This window comes from Columba livia, chromosome 4, assembly GCF_036013475.1.
Source record: "Columba livia isolate bColLiv1 breed racing homer chromosome 4, bColLiv1.pat.W.v2, whole genome shotgun sequence".
Classification (NCBI taxonomy): domain Eukaryota; kingdom Metazoa; phylum Chordata; class Aves; order Columbiformes; family Columbidae; genus Columba; species Columba livia.
In genome coordinates this window covers 19,508,104-19,528,294 of record NC_088605.1, presented here as the reverse complement: position 1 = coordinate 19,528,294, position 20,191 = coordinate 19,508,104, and the positions used below count along the sequence as shown (strand labels likewise).

General features: G+C 39.8%; 1 protein-coding gene across 1 annotated transcript in view; it reads left to right on the top strand.

The window, feature by feature from the left end:
* The first annotated feature begins 403 nt into the window (after nt 1-403).
* DHX15 (DEAH-box helicase 15) overlaps nt 404-20,191 on the top strand; it is a 45,851-nt gene continuing 26,063 nt past the window's right edge. Inside the window, exons 1-5 of the mRNA XM_065060649.1 lie at nt 404-680; nt 7,397-7,745; nt 12,502-12,695; nt 13,777-13,936; nt 14,332-14,550. Coding sequence (XP_064916721.1) covers nt 613-680; nt 7,397-7,745; nt 12,502-12,695; nt 13,777-13,936; nt 14,332-14,550 — 990 coding nt within the window. The 5' untranslated portion in view covers nt 404-612. The remainder of the gene's footprint in view (nt 681-7,396; nt 7,746-12,501; nt 12,696-13,776; nt 13,937-14,331; nt 14,551-20,191) is intronic.

Genomic DNA, 20,191 nt, shown 5'->3' with positions numbered 1-20,191 from the left:
GCTCTGCCAAGACAGTTATCCCGGTCCAAACTCCCCCGTGTAGCCTCCTGTTCCAGCGCACGCCTGCCCGGCGGGAACAGCTAGGGCAGCAGGAAAGTGCTTTTGGTGTCGGGCACCACCGGCAGCGGCCAGGCCCGGCCAGGGCAGGTTCCAGCTCAGCTCAGCTCAGCTCAGCTCAGCTCAGCTCAGGTCCCAGCTCAGCTCAGCTCAGCTCAGCTCAGCCCAGGTCCCAGCCCAGGTCCCAGCCCAGCCCCCACCATAGCGGGCGCCCCGCTGCCGCTGGAGCGCGCGGGGCTGCGCCGGCCGTTGGGCGCGCGCCGGTGGAGGCCTTTCCCAGGCGGGCCCGCCCGCGCGCGCGAGCGCGCTCCGCCCTCTTTTCCCCCCCCCTCCCCGCTACCTCGCCGCGCGCGCGCCAGCGTCTCGCGCAGCCCCGGCGCTTCCTTCCGGCCGCCATTTTAGTGTGTGTGCCTGGCCTCGCGGCGCTGCTGCCGCAGCTCGAGGAGCGCAGCGCGCGCCCCGCCGCACCCAGGCCCGGCCCGCAGACAGACAGGCAGACAGACAGACCGACCGACCGACCGCATCGAGCGGCTGCTCGCCCCTCCGGCCGCCGCCATGTCCAAGCGCCACCGTCTAGATCTGGGGGACGATTACAGCTCCAGCAAGAAACGCAGCACCGACGGGTAAGGGGCGGCGCGGCCCGGCCTGGCCCGGTCCAGCAGCGCTGCCTGCGGCGGGTGGCGGATCGCGGCGGCCGCCGCGCAATCCGCGCCCCATCCCGGCTCTGGCCGCTCCGCGGGGGGCTGAGGCTCCGCGGGGCGCCCGCCGTGCGGGGGAGGGAGAGGGCTGCAGCGGCGGGAGCCGCGCGGTGAAGCCCCAGCGGCGCCTCCGCGGCTGGGCAGGCCCGGCAGCCCCGCGGTTCCTGCAGCGCTAGGCCCGGGCCTAGGACCGGCCCTGCGGGGGGCCCGGGCCCGTCGGTGGGGACGAAGGCGGCGGATGGCGGGGAAGGCGGGAGAGGGGAGGAGGGGAGGGAGCCGCCGGCCTCGCCGCTTGGGCGGGCTGGGCTGGGCTCCGGGGGCGGCGCGCTGCTCGGCCCACTCCCCCCGCTTCGCTTTGTCTGCCATGCTTTGCGTTCTTTATCTCTCTCTTTTTCTCTCCCCCCCCCTCCCCTTTTTTTTTTTTTCTTCTTCCCCTCTCTTGGCTTGAGAGGTCTGGCAATGTGATCCTAGAGGTCAGCATGGGCTTCGTTCCGCCTGTATAATTAGTGGCTAGCCTGATAGAAACGCTCTTTCTCTGTTAATATCTTTCACTCGCTAGCTGGAAGCATATGCCTCACTTTAAGTAAGAATCGATGGTGGGGTGGGTTTTGGGGTAGGGGTCAGGGGAGGGATGGTATTTGTTCTTCGTAGTCTTGCAAAGGTTAAAGTTTTAGGACTGTACTGCACAAGCTTTAGCAGATTGTTATCAAGGTTAATGAAATTGCAGGAGTATAGGCGATATAATGGTGCTGTCCTTTTATACACAGCTGTTTTGGAGCCTTCTCCACATAATCTCTTTACCTGCTAATTGGGGGGGGGCTCTTCCAAGGAAATTTCTGAAGTCTAAAGAGAACACAAATACCATGTTTATCTTAGTCTGTCCTTCTTGATGCAGCATGAAAGGCTTCCGTGTATTAATCAATATTTGAAGTCCAACAGCATTGTTTTAGTCTAGAGTGTTTATCTAAGAAAAATGTTTAATCTTGGTCTGGAAGCTTGCAGTGACTGAGTTTGCTGTGGCAGTTAGTGTTCACTGATAAACAGTCTTTGCAAAACGTGTCTTTTTTTTTTCTAAAGCTGGGCTTCTATAGTTCAGGTTTTAGCCCCTAGAGTTTGATGCATTTTTCTCTGCTAAAAACGAAAGTGAATTATTATTATTATTATTGAACATTTGTTTCCTGTATGTAGCATCACCATAATGCTATTTTTTTAAATCAATGTATTGAACTTTTTATCTCCTTTAAGATGTTTTAGCATGGTTTGCTGGAAGTTAAAATAGCTCTTCTCTGTATACAGAAAAGTTGTACATATGCAGCTTTTTTGTATGTAGGTGTTTCTGTAAAGTTTTCAAATGGTTATGCCAAAACTGGGCATTATTTAAATGTGGTATAAGCATTGTGGTTGGTTGCAAAGATAATCACAGGTCAGTATTTCCTTGTTTGTATGTTGATGGGTTTTGTAGTTTTGGTATAATTTTATTATTTGGCATTGTTTTTACTGATAACCTACTGTCATCTTGAGCTCTTAACCTTACCACTTGGTATATACTATTGTAAGTTCTCAGGTAGAACTTTTAACCAGAAGCCTTTGACCTTTATGGCACACAAGAACTATACAAGTGCTGGTCTTGTGCCCATTTGTCTTCTTGTCCTCTGTCAATAAAAACATTGAAAGGTATAGGCTGGAGAACAAGTCAATAGCACTCAATAATTATGCTTATAGTATTTCTACCATTACTTGAAATCTTAATTCATGTAGTACAAGCTGTGCTAAGGTTACATTGTCTTGATTTATTTTAGTTTGGTTTTACAGTTTATGGAAGGCTGTAAGGAAGATGCACAGAGAGATTCTTGTTAATCGCATGTATGTACATGTCTTTCCCTGTACCAAGAGTGGCTTTATGCAATTTAGTTGATTTGGGAGCTGGATTAAGCTGAATTAGCTCCATGAATGGTTGCTACTTCGCATGCAGACTGGTAGTTTATCTTGCATTCAGATGGAACCACCTGATTAAGTATGGAAGTCTTATCAGGTTACCCTCTATTTTTTTTAGTTCCTTTTGAATTGAGGCCTGTAATAGTTTGTGTTGCTCTACATGGCAATGATGCCAGGCCAACAGGCTTACAGTTGTTGGTGTAACCTTAAGCACTGGTAAGGCATCGGTTTTCTTCCAGTCTTGAAGTATCATCTATGAAGTAAAAAAACCTTTTTTTAAAAAAACGTGAGTTCTATGGAAGGCTTTTGGTTGCAGTGTTTGTGTGAGTTGCGTACACACTACTTAAATTTTTTTCCAAGCATACTTAACTTCAGTTGTTGCTGTATAACATCACAGTTAGTAGGATGTATCACTCAGACTAATTATGCTTTGGGTTTTTTTAGGTATAGAACAGAAATACTCTGTTAGCTGCAGTGGCTTTTTTGCATCAACTCTTGCCATGTCTAGTAATAAGAGAAAATGCTGATGTTCTGTTAGATGTACTTAGACTTTCACTGCCATGACCAGTGGTTTTACCTTGTGCCCTTTGTTTCTGTTTTAATTTCTATATGCTTTTCATCCTCTGATTTAATGACTGCTACAGCATTTCTTTTGTATCGATGTCTGTATGTATTATGTGTTTGTGGACATAAGAAAGTGAAGGCAGATAGCAGACCAGACTACTTCACTTGAAAAACAAAGCTAAAAAACCCAACCCCCTCTGATTATGGAGGCTGCTATGGAATTCAGATGTGATTAAATTAAAATTTTTTTGTTGTTTATTTCTGGATTTGAGATTGATCTCTGCAATAATGAGAAGTAACTTAAATGTGACAGTTCATAAATGAAGAACTGTCAAGTTGCATTTTTAGAAAGTTTAGTAAATTTATATGGCAGTATAATTGTTATTCCTCTTTTCTCTTGTTGACCAAAGGAGTCTGGATGTGTCTGCTAATGTTGAGTTATAATGGGAGACTGGGAAACATTTTGGGGGGGGAAAGTGCTTCTATAAAATGGTAACTATTAGAGAGTGTGTTTGAGGGCATATGTTGTTTTTTTGATGCTGAGATCTGGTTGCCCCACACTTCTTTCTGTTTTTAAAACAAGAGACGTAACTCTGTTGATTAACCTGTAAGTAGTTTTTTACTTCTGAAATGTAAATAGAGCTTGATAGGTTTGTTTTCTTATTTGTATGATTAAACAGCTGTAAGAGTTCAATTAAGAAACTGAGAAATGGGGAATTAACAAGACTTTCCATTCTGGATTGTATTTTTAGTCCATTTAATCCACTGTCTTGTTCTTGATGTGGTATTTTTATCTATGTTTTAAGCCCACACAAATTGCTACCAACATGGAGGAAGACAGTGCTGCCTTCTCCCTTGTGCTGCATTTGGCAGACTAGATGAGAGAACTGATCTGAGTTAGTTCTAACCTTTGTGGAGGGGATCTAGGGAGGGCTTGTGCCTCACGGGCTGTTGAAATGCGTATGCTAACACACAGGAAGGGTAGGCAGCAGTGTGATAGTGCTGGTTTGTGTGAGGCTGAAGCATGCCTAAAGATACCCTCTGTCTGCGATGTAGAACCTTAGAATCATAGAAAGTCCTAAGTTGGAAGGGACCCACAAGGATCATCGAGTCCAACTCCTATCCCTGCATATGACAACCCCACAGTTCATACCATGTGTCTGAGGGTGTTGTCCAGTTGCTTCGTGAACACTGTCAGACTTGGGGCCATGACACCTCCCTGGGGAGCCTGTTCCAGTGCTCCACCACCCTCTGGGTGAAGAACCTTTTCCTGGTGTCCAAACTAAACCTCCCCTGGCACATCTTCTTCCCATTCCCTTGGGTTCTGTCACTGGTCACTAAAGAGAAGTGTTTGGCGCCTGCCCCTCCTCCTTCCATTGTGAGGAAGCTGTAGACTGTGAAGAGGTCTCCTCTTAGTCTTCTGTTCTTCAGGCTGAACAAGCCGAGTGACTTTAGCTGCTCCTCCTACAGCTTCCTCTCCAAACTGTTCACCAACTTTGTGGCCCTCCTCTGGCCACTCTCCAGTAGCTTTATATCCTTTTTATCCTGTGGTGCCCAGAACTGCACACAGTGCTCCAGGTGAGGCCACACCAGTGCAGAGCAGAGTGGGACAGTTGCCTCCATCACCCAGCTGGCAATGCTGTGCTTGATGCACCCAGGGCACAGTTGGTCCTCTTGGCTGCCAGGACACACTGTTAGCTCAAGTTCGACTTGCTGTCAACCAGAACCCTCAGATCCCTCTCTGCAGAGCTGTTTTCCAGCATCTCATCCCCCAGTCTGTATGTACAGCCAGGGTTGTCGTGTCCCAGGTGCAAAAATCTGGCATGTGCGGTTGGTGGTTGCTCAGTCTCCAATTTGTCTAGATCCCTCTGCAGGGCCTCTTCTGACATAATACTGTTTAAGTAAATGGTTATGGAATAGTTTGCTTTGTGGGTTTTTTTATGCTTTGACTGGATACCAGTGAAGAATAAAAATCCTAAAAATCCTTCAGAAGCATGTGTACACAAAAAAACCCCCAAAACCAGACCAAAAAAACCTCATTAGTAGTGTGTCTTCACACTTCAGTTAAGTGTGTGCTGCTACCAGGTTGTTGTATTTTACCCTAGCTTTAACCATTCTTAAATTGTTTTTGTACCTTTATTTCATTAATACTGTTACTGTCTGGCCATGCATTTGTTTATACTCATACCTGCAGATACTTAATTTGATTGTGAATAGCACAATAACTCCAAAGCTTCATTCCTGTCTGATACCTGCTTTTAGACTCTTCCTCCATTAAGTGTTAGTTCCTTCAGTTTGTAACAGAGGTAATATTTCCATAGCAGGGAATTTGAACCTATTGGGTTCTGCAATATTTTCTGCCATTTTACAGAAAGAAGAGACTGCTAGCTTTTACAGTATTTGACCATCTTAGAAGTAAAGTTCAAGCTATGGTATCTCAGATTCAAACAAGTAGTCTAAAATGGCCTTAATTTTTAAAGTCCAAAGCTTTAGGAAAATCTACGCAGCATGCTTTGTAATCTTTATTTTCAATGAGTCTGTGTTAAAAGAAGTCTTAAAGTATTGTGACAACCTCTGATGCCATAATATGTTGAAGTATTGAAGGGAAAAAATACAGCCTGCATAGATTGCATTCATTTATACAAGAACAGGAGTGGTGGTTGTTTCTGATTTGCAGCACGTTTTGAAGTAAAATTTATAAAATCAGTACTAATGTAGTCTGAATTACTTCATCATCCCTGTAGGTAGGGATTTGCTTATTATTTCATCAGTTACATTTGAGTGCCAGTTTCATGTTAAAAAAAAAAAAAGTTGTGTAGAGGAGTATTGACTAACAGTTTTCTTTAGAAATGCTCTCTATTCTTCCTTTCAGGCATGTCTGAGTGCTGCAAAAGAAGAGGGGGAGGTTTTGTTTTCCCTTAATGACTATTCCTAAATATTTTTATGTGTACACTTACTATAAAGCTGGTGTTAACTTAGATTGTTTTGCCTTTTTTGATGGAATTCCACTTATAATGCACAAAAGAAACTGAAGCTGAGAATATCCTCAGTTCTGCAGTGTTTTTACTTACGGTAGTTTAAAATGTGATGGGGTATTTTTTTTTAAAGCAGGGCTTATTTCAGAGTGCTGAATTAGGGTAAGTTTGGGATTTTTTATTAAAAGCAGGTAGCTGTAGTTCTCTGAGTCAAACTGAGGACTTTGCAAATGTTCGATTGTTTGTAGGGAGAGTGAGATTATGTGCAAGAACAAGTAAATGGATTTTCAAAATAAAAAACTGATACTAAGATTGAGGCCAGAGACTGAAATTTGAGTGGATAACTGTGGTGACAATAATACTGTTTTTCTTTTGAAAGAGCAATTAACTTTTTTATTATTATTATTTAATATCTGGAACGAATGGGCATATGTAAATGCTGGCTGTTTTAAGTGTGTGGTAGGAGATGATACTGGAGAAGATGGTACAACTTGGTAGTGTTAAGTTAATGGTTGGACTTGATTATCTTAAGGGTATTTTCCAACCTAAATGATTCTATGGATTTACAAACTGTAGTGGCTAGTTTTACGTCTAGGTTTCAGACTTAACCTGTATATCAAAGTTGATTAAGTCAGAATTGTATGGAAGACTTCGAACAAAACAAAAAAAGCCAGAGAGTAATTATGGATGTGAAAATCAAACTTTTCCAGGGCTCACTATCATCTTGGGTTAGCTTTTGTGGGTTACCATAATTCCCTTGCTAGATAAGCAAAAAAACTATTTAGTGTTATTTTTCTGCAGCAGCAGCAAGTGGAGATACGAGGAATTGTGAGAGAAGTCTGGAATGTACTGCCAATTCTTGATTATAAAGTGAAGAAGGTTAAGACAATGGTCTATTCATGTGATGGTTTTCTTCAGTCTTGTCTGTAGTGAGAGGAACTGTGGCAGTGCTTATGTATGAGTGTGACTATGTTTAATGTTCAGTATCAATCGTATACTGTTACTTTTTGCTTACCCTTCCAGGTAGCTGTTTGCAAGGCTTTTTAAAAGACTGAGTTCATAGCCACTTTGTGCTAGATATCTTTAAGGTTGCTTTGTATTTAATTTCCTACTCTGCATTTAAGTATTCAAGTATCTAATTTTCTGCTGTTTCTTAACTCATTTTAGGAAAGATCGGGACCGGGACAGGGACCGTGATGACCGTTCTAAAGATCGCGACAGGGATCGTGACAGAGATAGAGATCGTGACAGAGAAAGGGACAAGGAAAAAGATTTGCGATCTACATCTAACTCTACATATTATGCAGCTGCTGGGTTACCAACTATAAAACAAGCAATGATTCCACACAGTATTAACCCTTTCACAAATCTACCGCATACACCACGATATTATGACATCCTGAAAAAAAGGCTACAGCTTCCTGTCTGGGAATATAAAGAAAGATTTACAGATATTTTAATCAGGCATCAGTCATTTGTGCTGGTTGGAGAGACTGGGTCTGGTAAAACAACACAGGTGAGTTCTTACCTATATGGTACTGTAGTTTTTTTGAAGGTTGAAAGTTTTGCTAGGTGTGTGTGGGGTTGAAAAATACCTTTGCTTTCTTGTAATTCATTGTGTAAGAACACCTCTCAAATTGTGATCAAAACTAATTTGGATGTTTTATTTGCTTAATGAATATGAAAGCTAGAAGAATCTTTCAGCATCTTTCACAATGCAGTCCTATTCTCTGGCCCCTACTACTGCTGTGTTTTATGTCTGGCAGTTGTCCTTTTGGTAAAGGAATGTAAGGTATTTTAATGGTTAGACAGAAATGTACTGATATGCAAGCTGAGGAGATGGTTCTGAATTTGTTACTGTAGTTTATTTAGCTGTTTCTCTAGGTAGCAGCTGGAAAGTAGGCAAAAATTACAGAAATAGGGACTTGTTAGTGTTCTATGAAAGTTACTGCTAGAAATATTAATTTAATTTAAAGGGGATTGAAGTGTCAGATACAATTCTGACTTGATGTGATTGGATTATGTATTTTGGTGACAGTCGAGGGAAGTGACCTGTGTTTCCTTGTGGTTTAACCAGGCAGGCATCTAAGCACCACACACAGCCACTTGCTCACTCCGCTCCCACCCTGTGGGATGGGGGAGAGAATGAGAAATGTGAGAACTCATGGGTTGAGATAAAGGCAGTTTAAGTAAAGCAAAAGCTGCTCATACAAGCAAAGCAAATAATATATTCACTGTTTACTATTGGCAGGCAGGTGTTCAGCTGTCTCCAGGAAAGGGCTCCATTGCGCACAACAGTTAACTTGGGAAGACAAACACCATCACTGTGAATGTCTTCCCCCTTCCTCCTTCTACAAACTTACTGCTGAGCAGGACATCATATGGTGTCAAACATGGCTGTGGTCTGCTGGGGTCAGCTGTCCCAGCTGTGTCCCTTCTGAACTCCTTGTGCACCCCCAGCCTACTTGCTGGTGGGGTGGTGTGAGAAGCGGAAAAGGCCTTAACTCTGTGTAAGCCCTGCTCAGCAATAACCAAAACATCTCTGTATTAACAACACTTTTCAGCACAAATCCAAAACGTAGCCCCATACTGGCTACTGTGAAGAAAGTTAACTCTATCTCAACCAAAACCAGGACATGTTGGTACTGAAACTTCTCAGAGTTCATGTAGCTTTCCATGCTGCGGTTAGAATCGCATTATTTTGTGAGTTCATGGCTTTAAAAATCTTCTTCAGAGGTAAAAATAGTGGTAACAGATCTGTAGAGGCTCTTTAACCCTTAAAAAGAATTTTGGGGACCAGTAAACAGCGAAGATCTAAGGAACACCACTGTGTACTTACAGCAGGACAGACTTGTTGAAAACTTGAACATATTCTTTGTTTTGCTGTTTAAAATCTGTGCGGAAAAGTCACGTAAGAAAGTTCTTTGTTCTGTAACCTGATAAATTCCTTTTGTTGAGTCAGAAAGTAAAAACTGAAGGATATTTTGTTCTTTATAAATGGGTTGTAGCTAACTTAGAGTAAGTCTTACAGAAATAATTTTTTGGCCATAAAATAAAATTTGGATGTTGATAAAATGTGAAGGACATAGTAGTACATTATATACTTTTTATAGCTGTACCTGAAATATTTGAAGTTATATGCCCTTGCTGCATGTTTTAGGATCCAGTGTCTTGTGTGGAAGGTACCTTGTGCATTATTTATATTGGTTTTTTTTTTTTTTAACATGTATAAGATGAGACCAGGATTTTATAGAATTCTTCAGAAAGTTTGATTATATAGTTACTTAGAAGATGCAGTCTTCTGAACGTTCATGTAAAAAACATTTGGTACTTATTTATATGAAAACAAGATTTCTTGCTGCATGATCTGAGAATCTGAGGACCTAAAGGGTGTGTATTCTTAGTATCTGTGGCTTAAACTTCAAATACATCTTACTGTCATGTCATTCCCCAGACATAAAGCTTTTCTTGCACTGTCTTACTACTTTACTCCTTATTGGCTAGAAGGACTTAAGAAACCTAAGGCATCTTTCCTAAAAATGGGGTTTTAAGCTATCAAAAGCACATAAGCTGACTTGGAAGCTTCACTGCTTCCTCTGAATTCTCCTACTTTATGAGAGTGCAGGTATATTTTGAAACAATTAAGAGTGTCTCTGTAGGAACATATCACTGAAAATGATCCTGCTGGCACTTAATGTAAACCTTGGTTTACATGTGCTAGTGTCACATCCTTTTTGTGATCAAATGCTGTCATAGAATCAGCTGAGGAGTGGTTGTTTTTCTTCTCCTTACATTCATTGATCAGAGCAACATCATTATTTATCTGTAGTTAATAAACCCTATAATGCTCAAACTGAAGATGTACGTGAGTTATGTATTCTTGCTTTTATTGGTATAAAGTTGGCATTATTTGAAATATATAATGAATTGTTCTTCTAAAATTTTTATCTTCCCTTTCTTGGCGATAGTAGAAAGCTACATAGTAGTAAATCTTTTTGAGAGTGAGCTGCTGCCTCTCAAGTTCCTTCTCTACTTACTATGTGCATGTTTTCCCTTTAGTCTTGTAGAGCACCCAAGTTTGGGAATGCTTGTCTGTGATGATGGAAACAACAGGACATAAAACTTTTCTGAAAGTTGTGTTCCACATACACCTTTAAAAGACCCAGAGCACTGAAGAAGTATTGTTGGAAGCCAAGACAATACATTTTCAAGTCTTCAGTATTTGCAATGGCTTGATTTGTAATTTAAACTTAACCTTCTAAGTTAACTGTTTTCTTTAAATGCTCTCAGAATGTGCTCGGTGCTGGAATGGATATACTGAATTTCTTTTAGAAAGAGGTTAAGTACTTGCTATAATTGCAATGTTTACTCCCTTTAAAATATGGTATCATATATTGTGCTAGTATGATGATTTAAATTTCTTCTGTAGATGGAATATTAGAGTAGCATCTGCATGAGAGCCTTAACTATAAAGGATTGGATGTTTGTTGACATAAAGAATGGCACTTTGTCAGCAAGTTTTCTTGGCAGATGAAGTTAGAAGCAAGGTGATTCTGAGTATAGCTTGATCTCCTGCTGTCCTTGCAGTCCAGAAGAGAATTGATGTTGGTAAAAGTCTGACACCTTTTCAACTAATGAAAATTCTGAGAATTCTACTGTATAACTTTTAATGGAGAAAGTTCTCAATAAATTAAAGCAGCTCAGAGAAGCCAGGATAGCACTCTTCCATCTCATACTCTGCATCCCTTTAAAAATGACTTTCCTTTGACTTTGAAATAGGCTTTAACAGCCCTCAGTGCATTTAAAGGCCACTCTGTGTGTAGTCCCTACCTCCTCCTGTTCATGGGGGTTATATTTGAAAATCTCTCTTCATTGAGGAAGTACTTGTGGTTAAGGGAGTGCTAACTTAAGCTTTTTTTCATGCTTTGATGTTGATAAAATGTCTCTCTTTTTTTAAGGAAACTCAAGGTTTTTTGTGATTTGTGGGTTTTGTGTGTCATTGGAGTTAACTTAGTTAGGTTTTACACCAACCAAGTAAGTTTTCAGTGTATTCCCGGTCATGACTGAAGTAGAAAATGTAGTATGGCAGAGTCCTTTTTCCTAGTGTGTTTGTATTTCTTTTAAAGCTGGACGTGGAAAGTTTTCAGGTGGTCATTTAAATCAGCTTAATACATTGAAGTCTGTGTAGCCCTTTTCTTTCATTTGATGCCAATGCTATTGGTTTTGCTATTTACTGGAAAACCACTTCTAAATTATTTTTACTTCATGCCGCTGTGGCCTAACAGACCTGTTGTTTTGAAGTTTATTTCAGGACTTCCTCTGTTTAAAGTCCAGAAGCTTTGCCTAGTATGCTTATAGGTTTTATTAGTGACCTGGGAAGCAAATTCCTCTTTAAATTGCACTTTAGGGGAGTGTTGTATGTACTATAGCCTAAGGTTTCAGGTTCAGGCTGTCATTCAGGCTGTCTCCATTTAAAAAAAAAAAAAAAAATCATTACAGTCTACACTATTTTGTCTGTAGATGTGCTTTAGCATGCAGTTGTGTCCATTTTGCTGTGGAAATGTGGTATTTGAGAAGAAAAACTTTCCTGGTTTAAATTACTGTTTTTCCTGTTACTCCACATTGGTGCAATGTATAAATGTGTGTGTGGGGGGGGGTTGTTTGTTTTCCCTCTGTTTTCCTTCTCACTCTGTAAACGTGATCTTTTAAGAATACTTTGAAAACCAATTACCAAGGAGGAGTGGATTTTATTTGATCTGCAGTCTTGGAGCTAGTTGTGTCTGGAAACGTCTTCTCATAAAATGTCACACTGAGAACGTGTTAAGAATATTCTATCTTCATCAGATTGTTAATGACCTTAGAAGTTCTTCTGAATAAAGCTGTTTATTTTGGGTGATTCTCACTGTTTCCAGATTCCAAACAGGAGCAGAAAACTGCTGACTGACAAAATAAGTGCTAACATAGGAAGGAAAACATAGGGGTTTCATGTCTTTTTGACATTTCAAGAGAGCAATAATCAACAAAATGAACATAGCCAATTATTTATTTTATTTGTTGTGATTCCTAGCCATGATTTTATCACTAAAATGCTTCTTTTTTGCTTAATGTATTAATAATATATTAACTAGTCTGCAGTCATGCTTTGGATATTTTTGTGTATGCGGTTGGCATCTCAGTGGAATTATAACTAACTTTATTTGATACAATACAAAGGTTACAGGTTATATCTGGCCATTCGAAGTGTATTTAAAACTGAATTTTATTCTTGACAGATCCCTCAATGGTGTGTTGATTACATGCGCTCGTTACCTGGACCAAAGAGGGGAGTAGCATGTACCCAGCCTAGGAGAGTAGCTGCAATGAGTGTGGCACAGAGGGTTGCTGATGAGATGGATGTCATGCTGGGCCAGGAGGTTGGTTACTCTATTCGATTTGAAGACTGCAGTAGCGCAAAAACAATTTTGAAGTAAGTATGGTAATTGTCAGGTAAAGGTATAACAGCCTGCTTGGAGGTGGGAAGAATCACAGGGTAGTAAAGGCTATGAGCAAAGTTACAAAAGGAGTAGTGTGGAAAGGAATGACTCTGGATAGGCCCTTTCTGTGTCTGACTGGAGAAGAGAGGTGGGAGCCATAGCACGAGCTGGGGTGTGGGGCTTGAGTAGAATTGAAAATGTCTCATTCCTCCTAAAGAAATCACTACACAGTAAGGAAACTAATTTTAGGTGATCCATAAGAGGCTGATCTGAGGAAGTATTTTTATTAAGGTGCTATTAAGAATAAAGCTCTTCAGCATTCAGTTTTTCATGTTATGTGTTCAGCTGACCTTTGTGCTATCTTCTTACTCGTATTGAAGTCTGGTAGCTTACTTCAGTAAGGAGAACTACCACAAAGTTTTAAAACTGTCTTATACATGACTCTGGGACACATAATCCATAGTGTTGTAGTTGTCAGCTCTTCTAGATTCCTGTGCTGTGACACTTGCAGATGCCTTTCAGATTGCTCAGTTAAAAAGGATTCCACGTAGTGTGGTTCAAGGAATAGTGCTTTATGATGTCTTTGCTTGTGCTCATACAAGAAGACTGGGAATAAAGTTAATATGTAAAAATTAATTTAACTAAGATGGCAAAGCAAAAAGTGAACAGATGATCTGGAAGCAGAAAAGGGGAGAAACAACTGCAGAAATAAGATTTCTAGGATTTCAGAGGGGTTTTGTGTCTTTCTTTTCCTGTCTCTTGATTATAGACCTGGAAGTCTGCCAGGAATAGCCTACAAACTGGTGAAAAATGTTGCTAATCCTTGTTTCCTTTTTTTTTTTTTTTTTAAGCTTCCTCCCCTACTCCCAGATTTCACTTATACTCTGCAGTAGTTTCTATTTGAAAATACAAAACGAGCTTGTTACCTTGTTGGAAATAGTTTAGTGATGTTTCTAATAAAAAAATGGTCATAAAAAGTTTCATTCAAGCAACCTAGTGAATGATACAGAAGAGGATTCTTTATCAGGCTTACTAAATAAAATTTGTGTTTAAATTGGTTTTGTTTGTATTCAGGTATATGACTGATGGTATGTTGCTTCGTGAAGCAATGAATGATCCTTTGCTGGAGCGCTATGGTGTTATAATTCTTGATGAGGCCCATGAGAGAACACTGGCTACTGATATTTTGATGGGAGTTCTGAAGGAGGTTGTAAGACAAAGATCTGATTTGAAGGTCAGTGATGATGAAGTCCAACAGCATCTCCTTTCTAGTTGCAGGCATACCAAATAAGATATCTGTGCTTACCATTAGCTGATTTTTGTAATCAACTAAAGCAGATTCAACTGTTTTTAGATCTGATGATAATCTGCATTGGAAAGATAACCATAGTAAATTCCTAATGCAGTTTGTATTGAGGAAAATACTAGAAACAACATAATTGTGTCCTAACCTTTTCTGTGTTTGACGAGGGATATTTTTGGACCTTCATAACAAGGGTGCTGTATTCAGGTGATAAAAGCTGCTTAAATCACAGTCAACTGTTGAGTTTACATATTGTGTGCATGTTATTTCACAAATTCTTGTTAACCTTAGGATTAACATCTTTTTTGTGTCCTTCAAATCTACAGGTTATAGTAATGAGTGCTACTTTAGATGCCGGCAAGTTTCAGATCTATTTTGATAACTGTCCTCTTCTAACTATCCCGGGTCGCACCCATCCTGTGGAGATATTCTATACACCAGAACCAGAAAGGGACTACCTTGAGGCTGCCATTCGAACAGTGATCCAAATTCACATGTGTGAAGAGGAGGAAGGAGATCTCCTACTCTTTCTTACTGGGCAAGAGGTATTACATACTTTTTTTTTTAAAATCCATTGTTCCATATGGAACATATGTTCCAAGTGGCTGATGTAAACTAGAAAATTAAATTAAACATTTCAGTTTATCATTTGAATGACTTTGGGTTTTCTACCTGCCATACACCTTAGGTCCTTAATCATTGTATGTATCTGTAATATGCATATGCTGTGCAAGCCTTCTCTAAAATGAAAATTCTCATGTTACTCATATGCTTCTAAAATAGAAACCTAGAGGATGAACCCTAGGTTTGTACTGATGTGAACTGAAAAGTTCTGGGTACCTGGTAGCATCCATGATTTGACTGAAAATGTAGTTCTGTGCACTTCTGGATGTGTGTTGTACAACTTACCTGAAGAATAATGCTTTGGTTCTGCTACTTAGCTGTCAGTAGTAATTTAAAGAAAATGTTTGGGTTTTGTTTTTATGAATAGGTTTGAGTCTTTCTGTACCACAATACTGGGAGTTAGATCTCTGAAATGGGCTCAGTGCCTTGCAAAAGAGGATTGTACAAAGACACTTAAGCTAAACTACATCAGGAAACAAGGATTTTCTGGAAACCTTAAATCCTTTGCTTGAAATAAACTGGGACGTTGGTTTCTTTAGTCCTAATCTGTTGCTTTGAAGCTCTTTTGAGTTGCTATTAGTAGACTGAGATGGAGAAGAGGTAAAAACACCCATAAGCATTGTGAAAGTTTACTTGACTGGATCAACCTAAAATAGTATTTTTAGGAGGAGGAGAAACGCAGCTAGCAAAAAATGTTTTTCTGACTCATTTTTCTTGTAGTCACTCCTCTTGAAGAAATATCCTTCAAAGGATGTGGAGCAATTCAGTGTCTTTAATCTAAGCAGACACAGTCTTAACTATGAAAAGCGGGGTGTGGGGGAATGGTACAAATAACTTGTGATGCTAATGGTACATGGCCTCTTAGATGAGTTTTAGAAGGCATTTGATTAAAGTATCTTCTGGCAGGTTGTCTGTTCCCTTAGGAAACCAAAACAATGACTGCCCCTGTAAAAGCAGATACTCTGGCCTTTGCATTTGTCCTTCTTTGTTTGGAGGACTGCTGCAGAGTTTAAGCACAGGTAGGGGAAAATGGTTTAACAATTGTGGCTTTGAAACCAGCTTGTTTGGTTTTAGTTAGAAGTTCTATTTCAGAGTAGTCTGGCAGGTAAATGTGGGTAAATGAGCCATTAGCAACAGAAAGGAATACTGCTGTCCCCAGCCATTTGAGCAGACTTTGTTTTCTCACCAGTATGCATGAAGAACAAATACTTGCCCTTCTAACTACCAATTGTAGATGATGTCCTTGCTGCATCACTTGCTATGTATTGCTCTAAATGGTTTGTTACAACAATTGGGCTGGAGGCAGACAGGCAGACAACTGCCTTCAGATGTTACCAACTCTGAACACCACTCATGTTTGGTAAATGGCTGTAGGCCCAACTGGTCTACTATCAGCCAGCACTATGGAGGTACTCCATTCTGTAGCATGTTGTTTTTTTTTTTATTTCCACTGGGTTAATTTTCAGGACATACAATGTATTATAAACATTTTTAATAAAATCATGCATGTAACACATGTTTGTGTATACAAGTGTTATGTATAAATGTATCTAACAGTATCCCTGTATTGCCTTACTGAATCACTTAAAACTTGCATTGGTAAGTCACCATCCTCTCTTTGTTGTCTAAAGTTCTCCAGTCCACATATCCACGAATGGCACTGTTCAGGGACACTGGAGTGGCTCTGCCTGGAGCTAGTCTAGTTTTACCTGTATTGTTAGTGTGGAGTTGAAATCTGGTTTAGTTTCTGTAGAGAAGCTTTGCAGTGTTTTATCCATTTTGATTTGTAATGCTTTGAGGCTTCTGTTTAGGCAAATCTTTGAGCCTCATGGTACAATCTATGTGTGTCCTACTGTTAAATGTAAAATGATAGGACCTACTGTAATCTCAGGAACTGGAAAGTGTAGTCTAGGTACCACTGTGTGTTTTGGGTTCAGTACACGTAGTAGCTCAAGTCTTGCTTTTGCTTTTTGCTGGGCAGAAATGCTTTGCAGTTCTTTTGGATTCTGGAAAACAGTATAAACAGGGTGCAGGATAGTTTGATTTTTCATGTCAGAAATACGCGTTTACAAAGCCAAATGAAGTTACATAGGAGGAGGATGTTTTAAATGAAACCATGCAAGTGTGAACTGTATTGAGTGTAAGAGGCTTCAGCTGAGGAGTGATCTAAGCACTGACCTAATGAGGGTCTGCCCTGTGCTACTGCCTTTGCTTCCCTCTGAATTTGAAGTAATTTTATATGGGCAATAAGATAAATAGCAGTTAATTAGTACAGAATAGTTAAGACATAAAGTTGATTATAGACCCTAGAGATACTAGGGAAGATTCTTTGTTGTTAGGCCCAAAACTAAAAAATACAGTTGGAAACCAAAGGAATCTTAACTGTATAAGCCTGTTACTGGATGAAGATAAAATTATTGTTAATGGTGCAGAAATAAATGTTCAATAAAAACTTCCTTCCTGAATTCTGAAAGGAGCAAAAGTGTATGATTATGTTGCATGAACTGCTTTTTAGTCCATTAGTAATGAAAGAGGGTTTTAAAATTCAAAATTTATTAGGAATAAACATTTTGAAACAGGACTTACATCTCACGGTCTCTGTAAGGAGGAGAGCTGATCTGTTGATTTTAAGAACAAACAAAACTACCTTAGTGTATTAGGGAGATTCCAGAAGATTGAAATAATATTCATGTTTCGTGCCAATGTTAAAAAAAGTGTAACCTGAGATAACCTGGATGTCTCCGAGCCAGGTTGCCTGTTGTCGGTCACAGTCAACATTGGAAACTGACAAGGAATTCTGTTCACAAGGTAAAAGTATAATCAAATTTCAGTCAACATGTATTTCTTACACAGTAGCTTTTGTCTAAACTTGTTCTCAATCATTGAGATTACAAATTTGGTAGTCTAGTTGTGTAGATACATGTTTGTTAAACTTCAAATGTCTTGAGACTGTTTTACCTGCAGATCTTAGAGGTAATCTGGTTTATTGTCTACTGGAGTTCTGATAAAACAGTGTTAGATTTTGCACTCCATTAAGATCAGTAATCTGAGAGTAGGTGTTAAATCCGTAGAGATTAAACTTGTGGTGGTGGGGAGGCAGAAATAATGCCACAGAAACTGTGTAGATCTGTCTATGTATGTTAGCAACCTAGGCACTTAATGCAAAGTATGTTTTCTGGCACCACAGTACCCTTTTCTTCATAAAGCCAAATGCATAGTTACATATTTAGGAGGAATAATGTAGGCTGCATCTGGAGATTTGAAGTACAGATCAGCACTGTTTTTCTTGATTAAATACACTGAAAAATCCTGCTGTGAAGTTTTGGTGTCATTGTTCCAGAAAGGTTTATAATGTGATGTTTGATGTAGAAGAGTTGTACAATATTTTTGAGGTTTTTGTAGAATGCTTTGTAAATTAGGATTTATTTTAAAGGTACACTTTTTTGCATCACAGTGAGGCTGGTTAGGCAGTGGAACTGTGGAAGAAAGTAGCAGAAACTTTCTTATGAGAAAATGGAAGTCAAAGTTGACAACTGTTTCAGTCTCAGTGGTAGTGATTGGGTGAGTAAGTGTGTGTACTGGGCTGAAGGGAACATGGGTGTGTCTTTAGGGTCCGGTAGAAACCATTGAGGAGTTGGGGAGCATAAACTGAAAGAAGAGTGATAATTTGTGTTCAGGTGCTAAAGGGAGGAAGGTGTGTGTTTTTTTTTTTTTTTTTTTTTTTTTTTTTTTTTTTTTTTTTTTTTTGCTGTTCATTCATTTGAGAGGATGTCAGTGTTGATTAATTCAAACTGACCGGGTCAAAAAGATCCTGAATATAGTGCTGAGGCAAGTTCAGTTTTGACTTGTTGACAGAGCAGTTCTTCGTTATGCTCAAGTGCTGACTTCTTCCATGGATGACTTTTTGGTTTAAGTACATCATTTTACAAAGTTTTGTCTCTGATTTTTTTTTTTTTTTCAGAGCATTTATTGAAATGGTGCAGCTTTTAAGGCTAGTTCTTAATACTGTTATTTCCTCACTTTCTTTTAGCTTACAGCAGCTTGATTTCCCTTTCTTCCCCCAGGAATGAAAGCAATGAAGTTCTATGCAGCTTTAAGAGCAAATACAAAATTTCTAGGAGATTCATACTATAAAAGCCAGATGTGGCTGGCGGTGCCCATCTGTGATAGTAACTTGAAAGTGAAGGGGAAAGGTTAAGGTGTCTGTCAGATACTTCTGGTTTGGGAAGTCCTTTTCATTTATGTATTTACTTCTTTTTCCCCATGTGCTGCTCATTTTATACAATGTAAAATTGCCTTATACTTTTTTTTGTTTTGCATTAATTTTGTTCAGGGTTTAACAGTTATGTCTACTTGACTGATTTGTCTGAGGTGGAGCTAAATCTAACTGTGTATAGTGTGCCAGCTGATCTGCTGTAGATAAGACTGTCATCCCCTGTTTGAAAGACTTTAGGTTTGAACTGGAGCAGTCTTGAAGTTTTGCTCACCTCATGAAATTCTTTGTAAGTGCTGTAAAGTCATCTGAAAAGTGCTCTGAAATCAGCTGAAGAAAGGGTTTCTGAAATAATGTTCTCAAAGACCATGTTTACAAAATTACCAATATATGTGAAGTGCTCAAATTGTTTCATTAAATGTACTTAAAATGACATCACTAGTCATTATCTATTTGTAGAAACAGTTTTTCTAAAGATAGTGGGATACAGCTTAGCTCTTCAGATTGAGTGGAGCCTGACCAGCAAGTTGTATGGATGTTTAAATGTACCTGTTTGGCCTGTGAGCCACAGTGAATCTGAGCACTTGATGTACTTCGGTGACTCAGGATAACTTGCAGTCATTCATTTGATCACTGCTGTTTGAGTATCTATGTAATTCCAAGCCTCATCTGTGGCAGTACGGATGGGTCCTTCACACAGCAAAAGGGGAAGGGAATTCAGGTTATTCAATAGCCAGAGCAGTTTAACACAGTAACTTCATTGGTGCTAGTCTTCCTGGATTCTTCTATGTTTGGGATTTTTGACTACCATTCAGTGGAACTTCTTTATGTAAGAATCTTCACGGTATTTGTTCAGCACAAACTTGCTGCTTAAAGATGTGCGCTAACTCCATATGTGCAATTGCTTCTATAATTCTTTTCTATTCTTGCTAATAGTATCCTTTCAGTAGGAGCATCTCGCTTTTTGCTGCAGAAATACCATCAGGGAAAGAAATGAAAGTGAATTTCTACTGAGTATTCAGTTTGGATAGGGTAATAAAGACTTTATTGTCAATGACAAATTTAAAAAAAAAAAGTGCTGTGCATGATAAGCAAAATTGGTCTCTTCTGTGCTTAATTTTATAAAGCTCCTTTTAGATGAAATCCTTAGTTTTTGATGCAGAGCTAGGGAGTATTAAGTATTGGAGTAGTGAGATGATAAACTTAAGCAGTGGAGGTGTAGTGTTGGAGGCAGCTGGGGAAGTGTTGGTTTGTGGTTCATTTATTTCCAAGTCTTTCTTAGCTGTGTGCTCTGACATGGAGCCCAAGGAACCAACATGTTTCTAAATTAAACTGGCACAGGCCGTCTT